The 24,976-nt window shown below is 51.8% G+C and overlaps 3 protein-coding genes across 5 annotated transcripts; 2 read left to right on the top strand and 1 right to left on the bottom strand.

Moving 5' to 3' along the window:
• Positions 1–2,191: 2,191 nt before the first annotated feature.
• SAT2 (spermidine/spermine N1-acetyltransferase family member 2) lies at positions 2,192–3,644 on the bottom strand. 3 transcript variants are annotated; one of them, XM_079725253.1, is made up of 7 exons: positions 3,538–3,644; positions 3,316–3,367; positions 3,076–3,159; positions 2,875–2,976; positions 2,692–2,732; positions 2,447–2,558; positions 2,192–2,362 (listed from the first exon to the last, which is right to left on the bottom strand). In XM_079725253.1, exons 1-7 carry the CDS (start codon positions 3,601–3,603, stop codon positions 2,313–2,315), a joined length of 507 nt encoding a protein of 168 aa, XP_079581379.1. In that variant the 5' UTR covers positions 3,604–3,644; the 3' UTR covers positions 2,192–2,312. The 3 variants fall into 3 exon arrangements, with proteins under 3 accessions (XP_079581379.1, XP_079581378.1, XP_079581380.1); XM_079725252.1 differs by having other exon boundaries at positions 2,245–2,558; XM_079725254.1 differs by lacking the exon at positions 3,076–3,159 and having other exon boundaries at positions 2,245–2,558.
• Positions 3,645–4,931: 1,287 nt separating this feature from the next.
• Positions 4,932–9,284, top strand: SHBG (sex hormone binding globulin; the record flags this gene model as incomplete). Its single annotated transcript, XM_079725559.1, has 8 exons — positions 4,932–5,063; positions 5,229–5,320; positions 6,382–6,571; positions 7,465–7,626; positions 7,862–8,021; positions 8,138–8,274; positions 8,675–8,882; positions 9,136–9,284. The coding sequence occupies exons 1-8, from the start codon at positions 4,944–4,946 to the stop codon at positions 9,282–9,284; spliced, it is 1,218 nt and encodes a 405-aa protein (XP_079581685.1). The 5' UTR covers positions 4,932–4,943.
• An 8,298-nt stretch (positions 9,285–17,582) lies between these two features.
• On the top strand, positions 17,583–22,187 carry ATP1B2 (ATPase Na+/K+ transporting subunit beta 2; the record flags this gene model as incomplete). Its single annotated transcript, XM_079725073.1, has 7 exons — positions 17,583–17,694; positions 19,476–19,604; positions 20,320–20,424; positions 20,535–20,740; positions 20,978–21,034; positions 21,817–21,915; positions 22,023–22,187. 7 exons carry the CDS (start codon positions 17,583–17,585, stop codon positions 22,185–22,187), a joined length of 873 nt encoding a protein of 290 aa, XP_079581199.1.
• Between the last annotated feature and the right edge of the window lie 2,789 nt (positions 22,188–24,976).

Below are 24,976 nucleotides of genomic sequence, written 5' to 3'. Positions count from 1 at the left end.
CTGGAATGGCCAGAACCCAGGTGATTTTCACTCCATACTGGTCAGCCCCAGCACTCAATAGAATCACCCTACAGGAGGTTAATGAAGTGATGAGTAGGTGGGAGACCATGGGGTGGCTGCAGAATGGATTGATGCTGGGGTGCAAAGACACCCTATGAAAACTGGTAAGATCTGGGTCAGGGTGAGCGAATAACAAAAAAACAAGTGTAAACTCCGAAAAGCAAAGACAAAACAGGATGGGGGCAAGATACATTTTGGAAAAAAACAAGTGTAAACTCCGAAAAGCAAAGACAAAACAGGATGGGGGCAAGATACATTTTGGAAATATTAAGTTTCCTAGTTCATACTCTTATTTATTTATTTATTTTTGGCTGTGTTGGGTCTTCGTTTCTGTGCGAGGGCTTTCTCTAGTTGCGGTGCGCGGGCCTCTCACTGCCGAGACCTCTTCCATTGCGGAGCACAGGCTCCACACGTGCATAGTCGCTCCGCAGTATGTGGGATCTTCCCAGACCAGGGCTCGAACCCATGTCCCCTGCATTGGCAGGCAGATTCTTAACCACTGCGCCACCAGGGAAGTCCCTCTAGTTCATACTCTTTTCTTCTGCATTAGCATTTAAAGTTTTATTTATTCATTTTTCTGAAGTACTACATGGGTGAGGCACAAAATTCAGAAGATCCAAAGTGATATGGGGAAAAGTCCCCTTCCTTCCGTTACCTGGACACCTCGTTCCTCTCCCTGGAAGCAACCACTCTCTGCTTGTTTGTGTGTCCTTCCAGAAATAATTCATTCTGAGTTAAGTTTAAAAAGTGCCATCAAAAGATAACTTGTTCATGTTTAAAAGATATTCATCCCTGCCAGATTAGATGAGCCAAGGGCATGAAACTGGATTCTTCTGGCTCCCATCTGTGGAAGGGGCTGACAAGCTTCACTATTTCTCAATCAAGTTTGTCCTAAAGGCCCATCTGTTGTAAACTCGTTTTAAGGGCCCAAAATTGGCACCACTCTGGAAGAATTTGGGCCTTTGAAGTGTTGTTTGGCTGAATTGTATTTTTTTTTGAATTTTAAGATGGATCTTCAACTCTCTAGACTCCACTGATCCTGTTTTTTACAATTTACACATTTATGTTACCTGCTTGTCTACTTTCAGTGTCTAAATTATGACCATTTAACCAATGGTTCCTCCACAAAAGGAATAATATGTCATCACTGAAAGTGATGATGTGTTTAATAACTTAGGCAGATGTTTCTGATTTATTGTTAAATGAAAAAACAGGCTGCAAAAGAGTTGATCCCATAAATCCCCACACACTTAACTAATTATATGTATATATGTACATCGAAAAAGTCTAAAGAATCAATACCAAAGGGTTAAGAGTAGAGATGTAAGTAAGGCTATGGATTTTATTTATTTATTTTTTTATTTTATTTTTTTTTTTTTTGCATTACGTGGGCTTCTCACTGCTGTGGCCTCTCCCGTTGCGGAGCACAGGCTCTGGACGCGCAGGCCCAGCAGCCATGGCTCACGGGCCTAGCCGCTCCGCGGCATGTGGGATCTTCCCAGACCGGGGCACGAACCCGTGTCCCCTGCATCGGCAGGCGGACTCTCAACCACTGCGCCACCAGGGAAGCCCTATGGATTTTATTTTAATATGTCCCTTCAAACTTCTCTACAACAAACCTGCATTACTTGTATAATAAAATACTATGAAAGTAGGAAATGAACCTGTTTCCCTTCTTGTCTCCATGGGTCCTAAAGGTTTGTTTTGGTTCTGCTGAACTGAAAATAAAGGCTTTGTGACTTTTGAAAAAGAAAAAGCACTCGCTAGCTGAGCGGATTTTTTAAAAAGTTGGGGCCAGTGGTCCTTCCCAGTGTCCCTAAAATGTCGCCACCAGGTGGCAGCCTGCTCCATCTGTTGAGTCGGTGGGCCTGCCTCAGTCTCGGATTCCACACAGCCCAGTCCAGACACTGGAGGCCTTTGTCTGGGTCCCAAACCCGACCAACAAGCCTCATATATATGCTAGAGGCCAGAGCCAATACTCTGGTCCATTGTGGGTGAAAGTCATCTTAGGCCCACTTTTATCCCCAGGAGCAACATCCACTGACCAGAAAACACTGAGGAAGGGTCGTAATAGCTGAAGCTTGTCACATCCTCAATTCCTCCACCCAACACCACATCAACACATGGGAATTCTCATTTATTTTTCACCCTTAACAAGGAGGTGGGAAGGTTTGCCTCTTCCTCACCTCTGTTCTTTCCATCTGGGAATATTCACTTCCAAACCTCCTTCCCTTCCTTCAGGGAAGACTTGGTCAGTGGAGACAGTCTCTGAGGACTGCTTGAGCTGGTGGGGATGAAGAAGCTGAAATAGAGATCCCCAAGGGATGGCGTCACTTTCCTGCCAACTCCCTCATCGCCTCTCCTTCAAAGCGAAAGCAGTGCCAACCTTCAGCTTCCGTCAGATCTTGGGCTCCTAGGGCCTTATACAAGTCCATAGCCCCCTTGTTCCAGTCTAGGACTGCCAGGCGGAGCTGGGAGCAGCCCTTATCCAGGGCCACCTGTGGGAGAAGACACCACTCACTTTCCTGGGTCAAAAAGGAAAAGACTTTCTCGCCCTCCATTCAACCCAGGTGCCTCCCATACAGCTTTGCTTTGCCAGGGCCCAGCTTGTAGCCCCATCCCTCTCCTCACCTCAGCCACTTTTCTGATTATTTTGGAGCCAATCCCCTGACCTGATGTGGGGAGAAAAAGGCAAAAAGAGGGATTGTCTGAGTTGAAGGGGATCAGAAAAGACCATAGGCTAGGATTAAGAGGCAAGGGATGGTGGTCCAGTCTATGGGTTGCTTTTCTCCCATCCCGGCCTCTGCCCAGTACCCCGATACTCTGGCTTCACGTAGATGTCTTCCAGATAAATGTTTCGTCCCTTCCATGTGCTGTAGATGAAGTAGTATAGCCCATAGCCCACCACACAGGGCCCTGAGAGAGAAAAAAAGAAGGGTCAGGCCGCTGGGCACCTGGGGAAGAGACCTTTGAGGCTGACTGGAGAGGGCACCTCTGAGATCAGGGTGCTCTTACCCTGTGACTCCCCGGGGGCAGGAAGAATCTCTGCTACCAAACAGTGATAGAAAGGATTCTCTCCAAAGCCATCTGCTCTCAGGGCTGCAGAGATCAGAGTTGTGACAAAGAGATAGAGAAAGAAGGCCTGGGTGTGTGCCCAGTCTGGAGTTACTGCCTGGGAGCCCATCCGTCACTTCCACCCCAGCCTCCGTCACTTCCACCCCAGCGTCCGTCAGGACTCAGGTGTTGGGCCCGTACCTTCTTCACTGATCTTCACCTGGTCTGAGAGTTTCTCGTACTCAGCGAGTTCCTACAGCGTGCGGACAGAGGCTAGATTAAGGCAGGAGGGCCTCACTGCTCCCTAAGCAGGAGCCCTGGGCGCGCTCCTCCCTCTGCTCCCACCTCCTCCTTCCCGTCCCCACTCCAGCTGCGCCGCTCTGACCCCCTCTGGGACCCCGGTTTCCGGCCCGCAGCCCTCACCCGAATCAGCCTCAGGATATTTCCACAGTCTCCCTCCTTGGCTTCTCGGATCAGCACGGAAGCCATCCCGATCTCCACCGTCTGGAACCGAAGTCCAGGATCTCCACTTCCGCTCTTCAGGACCGGGCGAAGAGCAACGGGGACCCTTTAAGGGGCCTCCAAATTCGGATCCCGGAAAGCCGGGGGAGTGGTGGGGAGCGAGGTGGTGGGGGCGCCACGGGCTGGGAAGCAGAAGCCCGATTCCGGCTGCGGCTGCCGCGGGGCGGAGAGAGTGGTGGGACTAATGGTCCTCACGGCCTGGTAGCCCCTAATTTCGGGCCCCTCCAGCGCGCACCTGCCAGCCAATCAGCTTGCAGAGCAGGAATGTCCCCGCCCCCCGCGCCCCCCCACCCCCCACCCCCAGCTCTGCCCCTATGGCCGGGTCTCTTGACTGCACTCCCCGCCGGGGTCAAGGCTGGACTGCCGAGGCTTCCTCGTTGTTGTTATCTGGGTGTTCCAGCCTCCGTTGGAGAAACCCCACGGCTCAAAAGATACCTCCTTCTTTCCCTGAAGTGTGCAGTGATACCTGCTCTACCCTTCACCCCAACTCACCCATTCCAGCCCATCCAGACTCGGGGTGAGCCCCAAGACCTCCAGCTCTACTGGCTCAAAGTGTTACTCCTCTTGGGGGCATTTGTATTTTAAGGTGGGTCAGGGAGAGGGTGATGAATTTCTACTGGTAAATGGTTAGGCCTTGTAGTCCACGGCTAAGAGACGATAATGGGGGAGAGGGACCAGGACTCTTAGTATCCACTGAATCACACTCAGAGACAATACCTCCCTATGCCGCAAGCCTCAGAAGCCTGGGAAAATACTAAGGGAGGAGCTCAGAGCAGATACCAGGCACTGTGCCTGTATCATCTCAATTCATCCTCATTCACAGTAACTCCGGAAAGTAAGTATTTTTCACATTTTGCAGACAAGGACACTAAAGCACACAGGTAGGGTGACTTGCCCACAGTCACCCAGCTAGTATTTGGGATTCCATGTCTCAGCTCTAGGCCTTATGGAGGATGCTACTTGGGGATCCGGGCATGTCTGTTTCTAGATCTCATGTTTGTCCTCAAGGCAGCCTCCGTAGGTGGGCAGAAGGCTTGGAGGACCCAGGTCAGGCTCTAGAAGGAGAGGGGAAGTGAGGTGTCCTCTCCCAGCTCAGAAACTTTCTCAGCAGTGGGGGAGGGTAGTGGAGGAACTCTGTCCCTCACTCCATTTGTCCTCAGAGGGGCCGTAGGGTCAGTGGCCCTGTCTCCTGCCTCCCGTCTTCCCCCGGGGCAACCTTTAACCCTCCACCAACCATGTGCGACGCTGCCTGCCCCCACGCATTCTCCTCAGAGTTGTCTGAGACGCAGAGAGGACCGCGACTCATTATGGAGAGCGGAGGTCCACCGGCCACATGGCATGGGCTGCCGCTGCTGCTGCCGCTGCTGCTGCTACTGCTGCTTCCCAGCCATGAAGGACGGGCCGTGAGACATACTCTCCCCAGACAGGTGCAGGAGCAGGACAGGGTGCTAAGCCCTGTGTGTGTTTAAGTGAGCTACACTGTAGCTCTGCTCTCTTCCTTTCTTTCCTCCTCTGGCCTTGTAGCAGTGCTTCTCCCTCCTGTCTGTCTCTGGCACGTCTTATTTCAGCTTGTTTATTTTTCTCTCTGGCAGAGGACTCAGGACCGGCCTGCTCTGCACCTCAGCAATGGCCCTGGACAAGAACCTGTAACCATCATGACCTTTAACCTCACCAAGATCATAAAGTATGGGGTTGACCTAATTCTTTGACCTAGTCCCCTCTCTCCATCAGCTCCTCTCTTGTTTTTTTTTTTTTTTTTGCTTTATTTAATCGAAGTATATTTGATTTACAATGTTGTGTTAGTTTCTGGGGTACAGCAAAGTCATTGAATTTTATATATATATGTATTTATGATACATAGTATATATATATTCTTTTTCAGGTTCTTTTGCATTATGGTTTATTACAAGATATTGAATATAGTTTCCTGTGCTATACAGTAGGACCTTGTTGCTTATCTTTTTTTTTTTTTCCAAAAATATTCTTTATTGAGGTCATTGCTCCTAAAACAGAAGCAAAAAGCAGAGCTCAAACTTGGTAGTAAGAAGTGATTAAAAAAAAAGATGATAAAATATAAGCTGGCACATTTCAAGGAATAAGCAACAGAAGTTGCTTATCTATTTTATATATAGTAGTTTGTATCTGTTAATCCAAACTCCCAATGTATCCCTCCCCACCTTCCCCTTTGGTAGCCATGAGTTTGTTTTTTAGGTCTGTGAGTCTGTTTCTGTTTTGCAAATAAGTTCATTTGTATCCATTTTTAAATTCCACTTGTAAGTGATAGCATATGGTATTTTGTCTTTGTCTGATTACTTCACTTAGTATGATAATCTCTAGGTCCATCCATGTTGCTGCAAATGGCATTGTTTCATTCTTAAATATTTATTTATTTGGGTCTTAGTTGCAGCATGTGGGATCTAGTTCCCTGACCAGGGATCGAACCCAGGCCCCCTGCACTGGGAGCTTGGAGTCTTAACCACTGGACCACCAAGGAAGTCCTTGTTTCATTCTTTTTCATGGCGGAGTAATATTCCATTGCATATATGTACCACATCTTCTTTATCTAGTCATCTATCGGTGGACCTTTAGGTTGCTTCCATGTCTTAGCTATTATAAACAGTGCACCAGCCCCGCTCTTTTCCCTGTCTCCCTGTCCTTCTCTCTCCCTGAACTCCACTTCCCTCAACCTCACATCTATGCTCAAAGAGCACACCCCATACACAGTCTTTCCTTCTTTCCTTCCAGAACCATCTCCTCCTTTGAGTTTCGGACCTGGGATCCAGAGGGAGTGATTTTTTATGGTGATACCAACCCAGAGGATGAATGGTTTGTGCTGGGACTTCGGGATGGCAGGCCTGAGATCCAACTTCATAATCACTGGGCCCAACTTACAGTGGGCGCTGGACCCCGGCTGGACAATGGGAGGTGGCACCAGGTAATCCAGATCTGGTCCTGAGGGAGGGGTGTCTTGAGCTGGTGTGAGGAAGGGAATGGAACCAAGTTATTGGGCATCCCTTTACCATTGTCATCTCATTGAATCCACACAAAAGCCCCATGAAATTGCTTTTTTTTTTTGGCCACACCGCTTGGCATGCGGGATCTTAGTTCCCTGACCAGGGATCAAACCCGTGCCCCCCACAGTGGAAGTGCAGAGTCTTTTTTTTTTTTTAATATAATTTTTTTTTTTTTTTTTTGGCTGCATTGGGTCTTTGTTGCGGTGCGCAGGCTTCTCTTGTTGCGGAGCACGGGCTCTAGGCGTGCGGGCTTCAGTAGTTGTGGCACACGGGCTCAGTAGTTGTGGCTCATGGGCTCTAGAGCACAGGCTCAGTAGTTGTGGCACACGAGCTTAGTTTCTCCGAGACATGTGGGATCTTCCGGGACCAGGGATCTAACCCGTGTCCTCTAGCATTGACAGGCAGATTCTGAACCACTGCACCACCAGGGAAGTCCCAGAATCACAGAGTCTTAACCACTAGACCGCCAGGGAAGTCCCAGAAGTTGCTGTTCTTGTCCCCGTTTTTTCAGAAGGGAGTTCTGAGGCTTAGTTAATATGTAAGTGACAAGTCCAGAGTGAGCTGGGGATGCCAGCTGACTCTTCAAGTACGTGTTCTTTCTGCCATACTAGACTGCCTCTGGTAGGTTCAAGTCTTTTTTCGTAGATGGTTGTACAGCAGTTAGTTGTGATTTTGGCGTCTTCATGAGAGGAGGTGAGCTCAAGTCCTTCTACTCTGCCATCTTCAGTATGGCATTTTCTAGACTGCCTCTGAAGAAAGTGGTAGAGGCAGGCCCCAGGAACCTCTGATTCTTCTTCTCTTTTTCTTCTTGCAGATGGAAGTTAAGATCCATGTGGATTCTGTGATGCTGGGGCTGGATGGGGAGGAGGTGCTGCATCTGAGACAGGTCTCTGGGCCACTGGCGAACAAACCCCAGCCCACCATGAGGATTGCTCTGGGGGTGCTGCTCTTCCCTGCCTCCAAACTCTGGTTGCCGGTAACTGCGTCACAGGAGCAGGAACCATGACCAAAGCTCATAAAGCATTGCTGGCTGGGTGGCCATGGGGGTCTAAGTCCACACTTCAAGGAGGGGGTATGGGGTGAGAGCTGCATGGGGGAGGCCAAATGCTTGCGTCTTGGAGGGGAATAAACAGGGTGGGAGTCTGGGACTGGGGCTCAGATATCCTGATTCCAGCATCCCCTGCATCTTCCCTTCCCCCAACGGGCTCCAGCTGGTCCCTGACCTGGATGGCTGCCTGCGCCGGGATGACTGGCTGGACCAGCAGGCCCAGACCTCAGCATCTGTCCCCACTAGTCTCAGAAGCTGTGCTGTAGAGTCTCAACCTGGGATATTCTTCCCGCCAGGGACTGGTGCAGAATTCAGTCTCCAAGGTAAAGGTTATTTCCCCCTCCATGGCCAGCTCTGTGTCCATTTCCCTCCAGCACTAGCCCTTTCCCTCCATGAATCCCCAGCCTTCAGACCTCAGGAGGATCATTTCTCCCCCCAGACATTCCCCGGCCTCATGTAGAGCCCTGGGCCTTCTCCTTGGACCTGGGACTCCAGCTAGCAGCAGGCTCAGGCCACCTCCTTGCCCTTGGGACCCCAGAAAACCCTTTTTGGCTCAGCCTCCACCTCCGAGATCAAGTAAGAGGGGGATGCTGCCTGTATTCAGTGGAGCCTGGGAGCAGTGGGAGAAAAGGGGACTCTAAAATGTCAACATTACGAAAAAATAAAGAAATAAAAATAAAATAAAATGTCAATATTACGATGGTTTAAGGGTTGGGGTGGGCGGGCAGAGACACATATTAAAGCTGCCCACAGCAAACAGTGACTTCTGTTAGATTATATATTTACCTGGGGAGGGTGTGGTTTTATAGAAGGCCAAGCCAGGAGAGTTAAGGCAGGATGGAGGTGGTGGGAATGGCCAGTAGATAGACTGCATGGCTAAGAGACGGAATTAAGGCGGCCAGGGGTGGAGCCACACGGAGCAGATGCAGTTCATTGTTTCCTCCCCAACTTATGTCCCTTCCCACACACTCTGCAGAAAGTGGTGCTGTCTTCTGTGTCAGGGCCAGGGCTGGATCTGCCCCTCATCTTGGGGATCACTCTTCAGCTGAAGCTGACTGTGTCCAGGGTGGTTTTGAGTCAGGGGACAAAGAAGGAGATTCTTGCTCTGCCTCCCATGGACCCTGGCTCCCTCCTCAACCTCTGGGCCCAGACACAGGGGCGTCTCTTCCTGGGGGCTTTGCCAGGTAACAAAGTGATGTTGAAGTTTCTCAGCACACCATGGGAAACAGCTAAGGGGAGGGGAAGAGGTGGGAAGGGATGCATTTTTAGAGGAAGGAAATCTCTGCGAGGGAAGAGGAGAAGGCCACAAGAAGAGAGAGGATAAGGGGACAGTGGGAGGACGTGCTTTAAAAAATTTAGGTTAAAGGACTGGAAAAGTGGGGAGGAGCTTCTGGACCCTGGCCACCCTAATGCCCCCTCCATACTACCTCGCTCTAGGAGAGGCCTCTTCTGCATCCTTTTGCTTGGATGGCCTTTGGGCACAAGGCCAGAGGCTGGACATGGACCGGGCCCTGAGCAGAAGCCAGGACATCTGGACTCACAGCTGCCCCCAGAGCCCAGGCAATGGCACTGACACTACCCGTTAAATCCCCACCTAAGAACCTCCTTTGAATGTCACTCATTCATTTATTTAACAAATATTTACTGTGCATCTGCAATGTACCAGGCACTGTGCTGAGCATCGGGTTGCACTGATGAGCAAAACTTACCCTGCTTCGGGACTTCCCTAGTGCCAGTGGTTAAGACTCCAAGCTCCCGGGCTTCCCTGGTGGCGCAGTGGTTGAGAGTCTGCCTGCCGATGCAGGGGACACGGGTTCTTGCCCCAGTCCGGGAAGATCCCACATGCCGCGGAGCGGCTGGGCCCGTGAGCCATGGCCGCTGAGCCTGCGTCATCCGCAGCCTGTGCTCCGCAACGGGAGAGGCCCGCGTATCGCAAAAAAAAAAAAAAAAGACTCCGAGCTCCCAATGCAGGGGCCCTGGATTCGATCCCTGGTCGGGGAACTGAGATCCTGCATGCCGCACATTGTGGCCAAACAAAACAAAACAAAAAACTAACCCTGCTTCCTGCCCTCTCGGTGCTTGTGGTCCCCTGGGGGAGGCAGGCATCCATCAAAGACTAACAAGTGAGTGGATAATTGGGAACTCTGATATGCGCCATAAAGGAGCAGGCAGGGTACTGAGAAAGCTTGAAGGCCAGTGGCCTTGACCTAGGCTGGGGATCAAGGAGGGCTTCCTGAGGAAGTGGTGACTTCTTAGGCTGAGATCCCAGCAACAGCACCCACAGACACACACACCCCAGATGCGAGTCACTTCCTGGGAGCCAGCAGCCCACCTCCTTCCCCCGCAGCTGCTGCCTTGGGGCTTTAGCTTTGTTCCTCTGGGGCTGGTCCCCAGAAATCAGGAGGGAAGGGAAGAGATGGGATTTTGTTGTCCTTTAGACAGGCCACTGCTATCCAAGAAAGGAGCAGCAGGGGGCGTGAGTGGGTCATAGAGAGATGGAGGCCTTTGGGAAAAGGGGTGGAGGCAGCAGGGAGAAAGAAAAGGGGGGGAGAGCAGAGGGAGAAGGCTGCCTCTATCTCTCCTCATCTCGACCCACTAACCGCATTCCCAGACGAATTTGTCTTTACTCCATTAAACAGGAACTGGTTTGTGCTGGTCCCAGCTGGAAAGAACAGACAGAGTCAGGAATATCTCTGCCCTCAAAGAATATATGGTGACTCAGCCTCCAGACCTCTGGAGAATCCTGGTGCCCCATCTCATCCCTGGGGTACCCTCCTGCCTCAGCCCCAGCTCCCTGGAAAACTTCATGCCCATCCCCCATCTCCAGACCCCATGGGGATCCCAATGTCCCAGCTTCCTAGGTTACGAGGATCTTCCTACCAGTAACCCAGGCAACAGGGTGAGTCACTCATTGGACCTGCTGTCCCCCTTCTACAAGGATTAGCCAGGACCTAAGTGACCCCAGAGAGTCTCTGGGTTGGAAGACACATCCTAGGCCCCTCCTTGGACCCCCACAGTCTCAAGTTTGCAAGTCTATGGCTGCCTCCTTCCAGTCAGAGTGTTTTGCAGGAGAGTCCTCGGCATGTCCAGAGAGCCCAAATTCAACTCTGGTCCCCTGGGCAATGTTCAGGGTCAGCCTGGGCCACTTGAATAAGTTCATTCAACTGATATTTACTGAGCACCTACTGTGTGCCAGGCACTGTTCTAGACACTGAGAATGCATTGATGAAAAGGATAGACACAATCCCTGTCCTTATGAAGTTCACAGTATAAGAGAGGAGACAGCCAGATAGTCCATAAACAAAAATAAATAAGCAAGGTCATTTCAGATAGTGGTTGTCTCTATAAAGGGAATAAAATCCTGTAGTAGAATCAAGGGTGGTAGGGGAGGGGCAGCATTAGCCAGGTGATCAGGGAAGGCCTCTCCGAGGCAGTGTCACTTGAGCAGAGACCTGAATAGAAACCTGAAAAGAAACCAGTCCTATGGGGGTCTCGGGTATGAGCAAGCCAGTGGGGAGAGAGGCTCAAGGGCTTGAACACACCTGGTCCCCACCAAGGGAGTTGTTCTGAGTGGCAACTTCCTGGCCTTGTGTCCCTGAGGAATCTCCCAAGGGCTAGCTTTTCTCTCCTCCCTCTACCCCATCCTGTCCAGGACACTGTGCTCCCAACCTCTCTTTCTCCAGCCTGCCCTAGATTCCAAGATTCCTGATTACCATCCAGAGCTGTCTACACTCTTTCATTAAGACTGACTCTGCTTTTACACAGACTCTGCCAGGCTCCCACCAAGGGCACCGACAATGCCAGCCCAGTGTCCCCTGCCTCTCCCACACCCCTAAAAACCATTCTGGAGCTTGACAGCATATGCTGTAGTCTCCAAACCTGGTCTACTCACTCACTCCACCCTGTGTGTTACCTTTCTCTTCCCTTCCCTCCTTCCTTCTCTCTCTCTCTCTCTCTCTCTCTCCCCCTCCCTCTTTCTTTCTATCAACTAACATTTATTGGACCCTGACAGTATGCCAAGCACTGTGTTAGGTACTCCATAGGGACTCCAGACATGAATAAGACTTGGTCCTGGCCCTGGAGAACAGGGGTCTGGGGAGAGAGATAGATATGTAAAATGATTTAATAGGGATCTCTTAGGAAGTGCCAGGAACTTGAACAAATGACTAAACCTCTTTACCTTTCAGTTTCCCCATCTACAAAATGGGCAAGTCACCTTACTCAGGGTTGCCAGGAGGGTTTGGTGGAATCATGTAAGTCAGATGTGTAGCACAATGCTTGGCATATAGAAAGTGCTCCCTGTATGAGAGATGTTGCTCTTGTTTATATCATTAGCCTCCTGCATAGTTCTTGAAATATAAGTCTGAGCCTGCCGGGTATGGAAGATAAGGAAGGGTGTGTGATGTGGCTGAACTGGGGGCAGGCTGAGATGGAATGAGGGAAGACTGGGAAGGCTCCTTGGGCCACGGGGTGAGAGGCCTTGTATGTCCTGCTGAGGAGTTGGGGCTTGATCTAGTCAGCACAGGAACATCTGTGTTTCTTTTCTTTTTTTTTAATTGTGGTAAAATACACATAACATAAAATTTACCATCTTAACCAATTTTTTGAGAAATTTACAATTTAATCAAGATATATTGAATACATGGATGAAATGAAAAGCCAACAGATAAAAAACATTTATATATTAGTTCCAGGTGGCATGGTTTAAAGTCAGGCTAAGTCTTTAACGGTTACAGAATACAAATATATACCTTCATAATATCACACATACCTTCACCACATAAAACAAAGACGCTCTAGGCCATTACAATTGCAAGAAAGGAGAGGTGTTATAATAGTAAATTCAAGCCAGTCAGTTTTCCTCAGTCTTTTTCCATCTTAACCTTTTTTATTTTTATTTTTTTTAATTTTTGCAGTACGCGGGCCTCTCATTGTTGTGGTCTCTCCCGTCGCGGAGCACAGGCTCCAGACGCGCAGGCTCAGCGACCATGGCCCACGGGGCCAGCCGCTCCGCGGCATGTGGGATCTTCCCGGAACGGGGCACGAACCCGTGTCCCGTGCATCGGCAGGCGGACTCTCAACCACTGCGCCACCAGGGAAGCCCTTCATCTTAACCATTTTTAAGTGTCCAGTTCAGTGTCATTAAGCTTCACGATGTTGTGCAACTATCACCACCATCCATCTCCAGAACTCTTCATCTTGTAAAACTGAAAGTCTGTACCCATTAAATAATAACCCGCTACATTTCCTCCCACTGCCCCCCACCCCCACCCCGCCATATCTGTGTTTTGGAGCTCTCTTCTTTCCTTGTTCTTGTCTCTACAAAGACCCATCTTGCTGGGAACCCAAACAGCTGAGTCCCTGGGATTTGGTTGGTAGGGGGAAGGGAATCATTGGGCACAGACCTAAGACAGGCTCTGGGTATGTGAGAGGGGGTGTGGGAGCTCTTATTCCCTTCCTCTTTTCTGGAGATGCTGGAGGGAGGGCTGTGTTCCGGAAAGAGGTTGGAGGTTTGTAATGGCTCTTTGCCCCCTCACTCCTGCCTCAGCTTGTCTCCCTGTGAACACCAATGCTGCACGGAGTAGAGTGTTCTTTCCTCCCTACCCCCAGCCCTCCTCATGCTGACCCTCACCTTTAGGAGAAGGCATGGAAAGGAGCAACACTATCTCAGCCTTACCCCAGAACTGCCCTAAATGTACAGAAGACATTCATTCTTTCTTTTCCAAGTGAGCCTGGGGTACAGGGCAGAGACTGAACCAACAGTCTGGAGGCCATCTGCAGGCCTGTGTTTGCCAGGCTGTGTGTGTTGAGGGTAAGATCCAGGCCTCATCTCTCCAGATTGAGAATGGCCCATTTCCGTGCTCCTTAACCGATGAAGGAAAAGGCAAGTTGCTTCCCTGAGGTTTCTCGTAGAAGGAGCCATTCCATGTTTAAGCCCAATTCAGCAACCAGGCATTATCTTCGGTAGCTCTGTGGGTTGCTTGGGTATGGAGGATATATAGAAAGCCTTGCTCTGAAAGAGCTTACAATCTAGCTGAAAAGATAAAATACAAGAGTTTTCAGCCCAGTTGCTCAAGACAAAAGCCTAGGCACTAGCCATGGTCATCATTCTACTTCCTAAATAGATTCTGAACCCATCCTCTTGTCTCCATCTGCAAAGCTGCTGCCCTGGTCCAGGCCATCCATATCTCCCACCCAGACTGCTGCAAAGCCCCGTTACCTGGTCTCCTCGCTTCCCATGGTCCACCCTCACACGGCAGCCGTGGTGATTTTCATTAAATTTAATCATGTCGATCCCTTGCTTAAAACCGTAGAATTAAGACTTCCCTGGCGGTCCAGTGGTTAAGACTCTGTGCTTCTACTGCAGGGGACATGGGTTCGATGCCTGGTCGGGAAACTAAGATCTCATGTGCTGCACAGTGTGGCCAAACAAACAAATAAACAACAACAAAAAACCCACAGAAAAATTCAAATTGTTTCTGTGATGGTTGGATTAAAATCCAAACTACTCCCTTTGGCATACAAGGACCTGCATGATTTGGCCTCTGCCTACCTCTCAGATCTCTTGCTGTGCGAATCTTGCTATCCCTCCTTCAAGCCCAGCCTTTGCACTCACCCTTCCCTCCACCTGGAAAGCTCTTCCCTTACCTGTACCTATGGCTCCTTTGGGTTCCTTGGGGCAATTAAAAATTATCTCCTCAGTAAGGCCATCCATGCCCATGCAGGCACTCTGGCACATCACCCTGTTTTATTTTTTTCTGCATAATGTTAACATTATTTGTTTGTTTTTATTGTTTATTGGAATGGGAGTCCCAGCAGCACAAGGACCAGAATAGTGCCTGGCTCTAAGCAAATGCTCATTAGGTACACATTGAATGAATGAATGGGAGTTGGGGCTGGACTCTGAAGGGTGGGCAGTCTTCCAGGATGCAGAAATGAAATGGACAAAGGTGTAAAGTCAAGAGTAAGCACAGCCTGTCCCAGGAGTGGCGGGCTCAGCTCCAGCAGAGGACTAGTTGGGGCCTAATGGCAAAGGAGGTTGGGGATACAGACTGGGTCTAGATATGGAGTACCCTGAAGGTTAGACTGAAGGATCAGGACTGCATCCTGCAGGGTCACAGGAAGCCACCGAAGAACTTTGAGCTGAGGGGTGGCCTAATTAAAACTGTATTTTGAGAAAATTAATCCAGAGTCTGCTGCAGAAGGGACTGAAGTAAGACCAGCTGCATAATTTGTGGGACCCAGTGCAATATGAAAATGTGGAATTCCTTGTTCAAAAAGCAGTAAAAGGGCTTCCCTGGTGGCGCAGTGGTTGAGAGTCCGCCTGCCAATGCGGAGGACACGGGTTCGTGCCCCGGTCTGGGAAGATCCCACATGCCGTGGAGCGGCTGGGCCCGTGAGCCGTGGCCGCTGAGCCTGCGCGTCCGGAGCCTGTGCTCCGCAACGGGAGAGGCCACAACAGTGAGAGGCCCGTGTACCGAAAAAAAAAAAAGAAGCAGGAAAAAAAGTGTCGTTGGGGTGTTAAAATATAAAATATTTTCCTTTCTTCCATGGTTCTTCTCTCGACTTTTCATGGTATTTTAAATTTATTTAATGTTATTCTAGATAAAGAAAATAACATTTTGGGGACTTCCCTGGTAGTCTGGTGGTTAAGAATCCGCCTTCCAATGCTGGGGGCTCAGGTTCGATCCCTGGTCAGGGAACTAAGATCCCACATGCCGCAGGGCAACTAAGCCCACGCGCCGCAACTACTGAGCCTGCGTGCTCTGGAGCCCGCGCGCCACAACCAGAGAGCCTGCGCACCACAACTAAGAACCGACGCAGCCAAAATAAATAAATATTTTTTAAAAAGAAAATAACATTAAAAAAATTAATTTATTTATTTATTTTTGGCTACGTTGGGCCTTCATTGCTGCACACGGGCTTTCTCTCTAGTTGCGGCAAGCAGGGGCTACTCTTCGTTGCGGTACGTGGGCTTCTTGTTGTGGTGGTTTCTCTTGTTGCGGAGCACGGGCTCTAGGCAGGTGGGCTTCAGTAGTTGTGGCACACGGGCCCTAGAGTGCAGGCTCAGTAGTTGTGAGCATGGGTTTAGTTGCTCCGAGACATGTGGGATCTTCCCGGACCAGGGCTCGATCCTGTGTCCTGTGCGTTGGCAGGTGGATTCTTAACCACTGCACCACCAAGGAAGTCCCAGATAATAATTCTTAACAGGAGGTCTTTGGAGGCCCATGTACCTCCCTACTAGACTGTGGGTCTCTGGAGCCCTGTGAGAACCACGACTTTACCTCCCCAGCGCTGGATTGCACAAGGTCTCTAGTAGGTGCTCAATAAATGTTTGTTGACCCAAATGGGCAAATGAGAAGGGGAGTTCAGACATGGGGGTGGGAGGAGGCAGAACACCTAAGCAGATGGGGCTCCAGGGCTGGGGTCTCAGGGCAGTATTGGGGGCTGGGAATGTGGTGTTGGAAGGGCTTTTTTGTCCCCCTAATATTTACTTGGTCGCATCAGGTCTTAGTTGTAGCAGGCTGGCTCCTTAGTTGCGGCATGCACGTGGGATCTAGTTCCCTGACCAGGGATGGAACCAGGGCCCCCAGCATTGGAAGCGCAGTGTCTTAACCACTGCGCCACCAGTGAAGTCCCTGGAAGGGTTTCATGAGGGATGTGGTGGGAAGGCAGGGAAGCCCCCAGGCTTGGGGAGAACCAGGTGGTGGGAGAAGCGGCAGTGGGACTGGAGAAGGAGGGGGATTGGTAGCAGTTCCCATAAGGGGAATTTCCCTCCTGTGGTGGCCTCTATTGATCTCTTTGAGGACTGTTCTAGCTTCCAGCCTGGCTGGTGTAGTACCTCAGCTGGTCTCTTCGATCTGTTTTTCTTGATCTCTGGCTCCTTCTCTATTCGTCTCACATTCTGCCCCGTCTCCTGGATCTTAGTCTCTTTCTAACTCCCTGCCTGAGATGGGGCCCCCACCTCAGCATATATCTGCTTTCCTCTCTGTCTTCTGTGTCTCTCGGGGGTTATCTTTCCCTCTACTCCGCCCGGACACGCCCTCTATCCTCTCCACTCACCCAGATCTAGTCCAGTACCTGGGGTGTGGGTAAGGGAGAGACCTCTAGGTCCTGAAGAGGCGTCAGGGGGGCGGGCCCAATCCCTTTCTCCAAATTTGCATATGCATGAAGTCGCCCAGGCCAGCAGCGAGGAGGCGGGGCCTCTGGGGGGGGTGGAAAGGGGGCGGGCACCCCCGGAGCCGCGGAGTATATAGACTGCGCGCCGCGGCTGCCGGCCCCGCACTGCTGAAGAGCGGAGCCTCCGCCCGGGGGACCCCTATCCCTGCCTGTCCCCCACAACTGCGCGTCCCCACCCCACCCCACCCCCGCGGCCGAGCCACCGCTGGTGTGGCGGTCTCCGATCGGCAGAAGAGCCTTGAACGGTCACCCGACCCCCCTCCACAGCCTCTTTGCATCTCGGATTTCGGGGCGGCCCCCTCCCCCACCTCTCCCTGCCTCTTTGCACCCCGATTTTTTATGCGCTTCTCTCGGGTTTTGCAGCCGTCTATTTTTGCATCCCTTTTCGTTTTGCTTCTGGGAGGTTTGGAAGGTGAAGCTGCGTTCGCACCCCTTCCCCTTTTTATCCTCCCCTGCTCGGACAACCCCCCTTTTCATTGCAGGGGGGGGCTAGGTTCTGTGCATCCTACGCCGCGCAGCCAGCACCCCGCAACGTGTGGCCCTGCGCCCCGGAATTTGCAGCAGCTGCATATCTGAGGGGGGTCTCCCTCGCCCCCGCTGCCTTTGCTTCCCGCGCGTTCTGGTGCGTGAGGGGGCTTCACGCGCCGCACCCCGGCTTCTCCGTGGCCCCCCGCCCCGCGCGGGACTCGCCCCCCGCCGTCAAGATGGTCATTCAGAAAGAGAAGAAGAGCTGCGGGCAGGTGGTTGAGGAGTGGAAGGAGTTCGTGTGGAACCCGAGGACGCACCAGTTCATGGGCCGCACCGGGACCAGCTGGGGTATGCGGGGCCGGCCGCGCGAGGGGTTGGGGGTCCTCCGGGCGACGCCCCGGGGACACGAGGTCCCGCCGGCGCAGCCCTAGCTCCCTTCCCGGGTCCCCGGCGTCCGGCCCCCCTGCCGGGCTCTGGGCTGGGAGGGCGCCGAATCGCCGGTCTAATCTCCCTGGCTGGCCGCTGCGGAGGCGGAGAAAGTAGGTCACTGCCGCCTTCCCGCCCCCCGCGGAGCCCCCTCGCTCGGGGGGTCGCGGGCTCTGAGCGCGTGTCCGCGCCGCGGCGCTCGCGCTCGCTGTCGGGGGCCGGTCAGCTCCGCACAGTCGCCCCCCTTCCCCAGAAGAGAGACCCTTCCCTCCCTCTGACTCTAACTAGCTAGCCAGCCCCGTCTATTTTTAGCTCGAGCCCACCCCTTGGACCCTGGGAACGTTCATGAGCGGGCGGGCCTTGGAGAGGTGGGGAGTGTGTTGGAGGGGGTTCTTCACAGCGGAAGTTGTCTGTGTCCTACTACCGGGTGTTTTGGAGCCTTCTGTGACTGCTTGGCGGGCGGGGGGCTGTTGCGCCGGGGTGACATGGGGAGGTTTTCGGGGCTGGGTGTTCGGCTCAGATGTCGCAGGCGGAGGGAGTGGTCACTAGTGGTGAGACATGTACATCATCTGGCCCAGTGTGTCTGTGGGCTTGCGGGGCTTGGCTCCTTCCCCACCCATACCTTGGCGCCACTGGGGAGGCGTGGAGGGAGTTGCGTCTGGTTGAGGGTCCCGTGCTGGGCATAGGTGCCAGTGAGGGGTGGAATTCTTCCGAAAGGGAGAATCGAGGGAGGTCGAAGCACAGGAGACATTGTGTGACACAGCTTACAGTTCATCCACACTAATTGAACGCGGTCCCCATTAGCCCAGCCACTTGGGGCACTTGAGGTGGGTCCGATGCAGTCCTTGCTGCAGGAAATTTGAAGTCCACTCCCTGGGACTGGAGGGATCCACGAGTGCTTGGGAGAATCTGAGAAGGCTTCTTGAGTGAAGTGTCTTCTGAGATGGAAGGACTGGGGGTCTGGGGTGGTGGAAACAGCAGGTACTCACACTAGGCTGAGGAGTGACGGAGTGGCGTGTCACATCCACCAAGGACCAGCTCTATGCCTGAAAGGCTATTGGAGGTCTACGTTTACTCCTGCCTCTGCCCTGGGTGCTGTGTGTGAATTGGGGGGTAGGTGACTGTTGAAGGTTCTGGACAGCTGTCTCTGAGAGACTTTGTAGCTTGGCAGGAGCCTCATTCAAGGTTTGGCTTTTGTGGGGCTCTGAGAGAGAAACTTTGCTATTTGAGTGTGGGCATCCACGCCCTGAGGGATGGGGTAAGAGTTTGGCTGTGAACTGGGGCCAATGCCAGCTTGAAAGTCATTGTGCTAGACAGCTTCAAGCATGAGTACCGATACAGTGGTATCAGATGTTGTGCCTTTTCAGGGCCACGAAGGTTGAGGAGTTGAGAACGTAATTTGTGGCAAAATGACTGCGGCCTATACTATGAGTTGTGCCAGCAACAAGAGTTTAGGTCTCTTGTGGCCTCCACAAGGTCAGGCTTCACTGTGCTGTGGGACCAGGAAGGGTTGGGAGTCATGGCTGGAAGCCAGACACAACTGCCGTTTTTCAGCTTGTCTCCTTTTGCTTCCAGGGGAAGGCTTCCCAAGGCTCTGCGATCCATTCCTGTGCAGAACCTCTGAGTGGGAGAGGGGTGTGTGGGGATAGGTCAGGTCATCGAGGGAGACCTGGAACCTGCTGACCCTGTTTCCTCCTCCTTAGCCTTTATCCTCCTCTTCTACCTCGTCTTCTATGGCTTCCTCACCGCCATGTTCACCCTCACCATGTGGGTGATGCTGCAGACGGTCTCTGACCATACCCCCAAGTACCAGGACCGACTGGCCACACCGGGTGAGTGATGAGGCTCCCCCACCAGCCACTCTAACTGCTCTTGTGCCCCCAGGTATCCAAAAGGAACTCACAGGCTGTCAGCTCTTCTCAGAGGTTTGGTTCTGATGATCCAGTCACCATGTGCTGGGGAGTTCTTTTTTTTTTTTTTAATTATTTATTTTATTTTTGGCTGCTTTGAGTCTTCATTGCCCAAGCAGGCTTTCTCTAGTTGCGGCGAGTGGGGGCTACTCTTCATTGTGGTGTGCAGGCTTCTCATTGCGGTGGCTTCTCTTGTTGTGGGACACGGGCTCTAGGCTTGTGGGCTTCAGTAGTTGTGGCTCGCGGGCTCTAGAGCGCAGGCTCAGTAGTTGTGGCTCGCGGGCTCTAGAGCGCAGGCTCGGTAGTTGTGGCGCACGGGCTTAGTTGCTCTGCGGCATGTGGGATCTTCCCGGACCAGGCCTTGAACCCATGTCCCCTGCATTGGCAGGAGGATTCTTAACCACTGAGCCACCAGGGAAGCCCTGGGGAATTCTTGAAGTCTGCCTTCCCATTTCCCACAGCTGAGAGCTCTGTGATCTGGGGAGGTGGCAGATGTTCACAGGAGATCTCCCTCCCGGGAAGACGATCTCGGATCTTCACCTGTCCCTCACCCTGGTGTTCCCTATGTCCATCTTTTTCCTTCTGTGTGTGATCCCTCATCTTATATATACCCCTCACTCTCGCCTTTGTTGACTAGGCTTGATGATTCGCCCTAAGACTGAGAACCTAGATGTCATTGTCAATGTCAGTGACACTGAAAGCTGGGACCAGCATGTTCAGAAGCTCAACAAATTCCTGGAGCGTGAGTACGGGGCTGGTGATGTGGCTGTGCAGGACCTCGGGGCAGGGGACTGGGGACCCTGGGAGCAGAACATGAGGCCTGTGACTCTCCCCCCCCTCCCCACCCCGTAGCTTACAATGACTCCATCCAAGCCCAAAAGAATGATGTCTGCCTCCCTGGGCGCTATTACGAACAACCAGATAACGGAGTTCTCAACTACCCGAAACGTGCCTGCCAGTTCAACCGGACCCAGCTGGGCGACTGCTCTGGCATTGGGGACCCCACCCACTATGGTTACAGCACAGGACAGCCCTGTGTCTTCATCAAGATGAACCGGGTACTCATGACCTTAGTTCCCAGGGGAAACGGAGGAGGGAGCTGGGGCTACCATCTGCTGGCAGTTGCTTTCTTTTGCTGGGGCTCTTGGGCTTCGGGAGATTTTTAGATGTTTGAATGGCTGAGAGAACAAGAGAAATGGGGCCATTGGAGGCTGAGATCGTGGTTGGAAGGCTGGATACTTGTGTCTTTGACAACTTCTTTCTTTAACCCTCACGACTGACTCTCCCCGCTCTAGGTCATCAACTTCTACGCAGGAGCAAACCAGAGCATGAATGTTACCTGTGTGGGGAAGGTGAGTTTGTTGGGCGTTGTGCACCTGTTTGTCCTTCATGGTTTCCATGTCATTCACCCATCTCTCCCTATCTTCTTTGCTCCCAGAGGCTCCATCACTCTAGGGACAAGGGGGTAAGAGTGGGCTCCAGTATGGCTCAAACTCCAAGGGGCTGCCACCCCTCTTGCTTCTCTCTAGGATGCAGAAGTCTGCTCTTTTGTGTGGATAGACACCCCCTTCCTGACTCCACCCAAAGCCCTGCTTCTGGCTTCTCTCCCTAACCCTTCCATGTTCTCCTCTATTCCCTGACCATGTCTTCTGCTCTCCATCCCATGTCTCTCCTATCCCTCAATTCTTTTTAGGTATCTGGTAGCTGCTGATCTGGAGGCACCACCTGCCACCACTAAGTTGTCCTTGGAACCCTGCTCCCCCCACCTCTGTCCTCTCTAGGAACTTCCTGCCCCTCTTCATTTATCCCCCTCCTTGTTTCCTACTGAGCCCTTACTCATTTATCTGTTCTCTCTTGGCTCCGCTCCAGAAACCGATTCCTGAGGATGGGGTAAGAATTTGGGGTGGGAGGGCAGTAGGAGGCTTCAGGCTCATTAGCGTCCTGGAGGCCTTCCCAGTTTGATGGAAGAGATGGGACACCCGCTCCTGTGCACGCGCAAACACACCAGCCTCCACGCTCAAGGGATACGGATATGAGACAGAATAATTTGGGGGTCAAGGAGGAACAAAGGGAAGTCTGGCGAGCGTCTGGGTTCCCTCACATGCTCTCCCCCACCCTCCTGCGCCCCCCACAGCGAGATGAAGATGCTGAGAATCTCGGCAACTTCGTCATGTTCCCTGCGAACGGCAACATCGACCTCATGTACTTCCCCTACTACGGCAAGAAGTTCCACGTAAGTCCCGTGGGAGGCCGGGTGCTGGCGCCTGCAGGGGAGCGGGGCCCTGGGGAGGAGGCCGAGTTGCCGCGGGCCTGGAGCCTCGCTCTCCTCCTCTGGCCCAGGTGAACTACACGCAGCCCCTGGTGGCCGTGAAGTTCCTGAATGTGACCCCCAACGTGGAGGTGAACGTGGAGTGCCGCGTCAACGCCGCCAACATCGCCACTGACGACGAGCGCGACAAGTTTGCTGGGCGCGTGGCCTTCAAACTTCGCATCAACAAAACCTGAGGCCCCTTCCTCCCGCCCCCACCTCTTTCCTACGGATGCTTCTGGAATATCCCTGACCCTGCCTGATCCCTCCCTCACCCACCCCAAAGGTATTTTTTATAACAGAGCTCTGGCTTGACTGAGTCCCTTTTCCTTTACTTCTGAACCTGGCCTGATGTCTGTCGTGATTCCCTGGCTACCCACATTTTCCACCATCTTCTTCCCACCCTAGCTCAGTCAGAGACAGGGAGATGGGACCCCAAGACGGTCACAGAGGAGTTGGGAGCCTTTCTAGTCCTGGTGTAGCTGTGAGTGGGGTGTCCTCACAGCTACCCACCTGTCCTGCCCTCTTATCCCCTGAGAGCTATAGAAAATGCCCACCCACCCACCTACACACACATTTCATTTCACCCCTTACTTCCACACACTAAGGTGGCGCTCAATTCTGTTTTTTAAATTGAAGGAGGATTGACTTACAACACTACGTTAATTCCAGGTGCACAGCATAGGGATTTAATATTTCTGTACATTAGAGTGGTCACCAGTGTGGCCCTCTATCCCTCCATTCCAGCTCAGCTGCTGTCACCTTCTTCTGTTTTCCACACCTTCTGCCTGTCTACAGCAGTCGCTGTCTCAGTGGCTTTTGACTTGTCTGGCTCCTCTGGCCAGTCTTTGCCCACTTCTCCATCCCCATTCCCTCCACTGAAAGGGGGACCGTTTGTAATTGACGACAAGGTGGCTCTGTGGCCTTTTCCCTCTTTCCTGGCACATCTGGCTTCTCACCCCACGTTGACTACGTGAGCTGGGAATGAGGGTCTGAAGGAGAAGTCCATGTTGGTTCTTGAAAATTCTCTTCTGGTCCCTCCTGTCACCCAACTAGGCACTCAGAGGGGCGGGGTTGACCTAGGCTGAATGTCCACTTTGTTTTTGCTGATGGCTCCCTTCCCCCTGTTCGCTTTCCCAGAATATCCTGCAAGTTCCACTTCCCAGGCGCCCTGGGGGAGGGGCAGCCATTTTGGCTAGGTCCCCAGTGGCCACCTTGGAAACGTCAGCTGGCTATGGGACTATTCCACCTCCTTCCTCTGGGCCCGATATGCCCCCACCATTCTCCCTCTGGCTTCTCTTAGCAAGTTATCAACTAATCACTAACTCCTTCCCTTTTCTCTGCATGCCAGCCTGAAAATTGCAAATACCTCCTCCATCTAAGGCTCTGAATTTCTTGGCTCCGTCTCCTTCAGACCCCTTTGCCTTCTTAAACAACCCCATAGTGCCCATAGAATGTTAAATGAGGGACTGCCTGTGATCTTGAGTTATAGAGGCGTTTTAACTCTTTCTTTTCCCACGTGCTTCACTTCCTCACCTCTGACTTCCTTTTTTTTTGATGCTGCAGCTTCCACACCCCCCCCACAGATGGACTCTCTCCCCTGTTTTTCTCTCACTGGATCTGAGTCTCTTCCCTTTGGGTCCCCATGTTTTCCTGCACTCCCCTCACCCCAGTGGTCTCTCTCTGCAGTTATTTAATGCCTGTGTCAGATCTACTGTAAAAAGAGGATAAAGTACAATAAAATGAGAGCAATTATATATATAAATATATATCATACAGGGAGCCCTGTGTACAGGTTGTTCCTTTCTGAGCATTTGGAAGAGCCCTGGTAAGGGCGTGGGGGTGGATTTGGGTGACCCAGGAGTTACCCAGCCCTTGGGGGCCCCCTCCCCAGTTTTGATCTCTTCCAACCAGTGTCCAAGTGTCTACCTCTTAGACTGCTCCATCACGTATACTATCTTGAGATCACTCAATACAAGACAGGCAAGAAGCCTACATCCTTTTCTACAGCAATACTTATAAAGTGCCTACTGTGTGCATTCTAGGCACCAGGAAGACACACTTATGAAAGAGGCAGAGTTCCTGCCCCCAAGGAGCTCCCCAGTTTAACAGGAGAGGGGAGGAGCACACGAGAAACTCTCAAACCAGGTAGACCTAAATGTATTTCCAGGAAGTGGAGAAAGCTGGTGAGGACAAAATTCAGAGTGGTCACCCACTCCCTGTGGGGGCTTCAAAGGGCTTAAAGGATGTGGTGGTTTTAGGGGGAGAGACTAGCATCAGCAAATGCCCAGAGACGGGTGAGGAAAATTGATCAGAAGAAACAGATCTCAAAACAATATGAACCGTAGGAGCCCAGTTTTGTGCATAAAAAAAGTACACACACAAGCATAGAAAAAAAAGGATGGATGAGTTTATACCACAGTGTTGATTGTGGAATTTGTGGATGGCTTTATAGCTAATTTTTATTTTCTTGGGGCTTATTTGTTTTTGTTTGCAATGAGTTCCTCAATATTTGCCTTGAAAAATAACTTTATTACACAGTTTTATCATGAATGCATAGTAAACACACACACACACACAGAGGGATTGCTGGGTTTTGGTCATTGTTACACCAAAATTAGATCATATTATACACAATTCTGTGCATCTCACTGTGTTCACTCAATTTCACCTGGCCTGGTAGACCTCTAATTCTTTTTTTTTAATGGCTGCATAATATTTTTTTCTGTTGGGTCGTTCTTCCCTTGTTAATTCGTTAGAGCTCCTTGACAGTTGTAGATATAAACTGTTTTATGCATTATAGAATTTCCCCCAATCGATTGTTTGCCTCTTGAGTTTGTGGTTTCTTTTACTGTTAAAAGTGGTTTCTGGGCTTCCCTGGTGGCGCAGTGGTTGAGAGTCCGCCTGCCGATGCAGGGGACACGGGTTCGTGCCCCGGTCCGGGAAGATCCCACATGCCGCGGAGCGGCTGGGCCTGTGAGCCATG

This window comes from Hyperoodon ampullatus, assembly GCF_949752795.1.
Source record: "Hyperoodon ampullatus genome assembly, chromosome: 19".
Lineage (NCBI taxonomy): Eukaryota > Metazoa > Chordata > Mammalia > Artiodactyla > Ziphiidae > Hyperoodon > Hyperoodon ampullatus.
The sequence above is the reverse complement of the archived record's forward strand: the minus strand, read 5'-3'. Positions and strand labels throughout refer to the sequence as shown.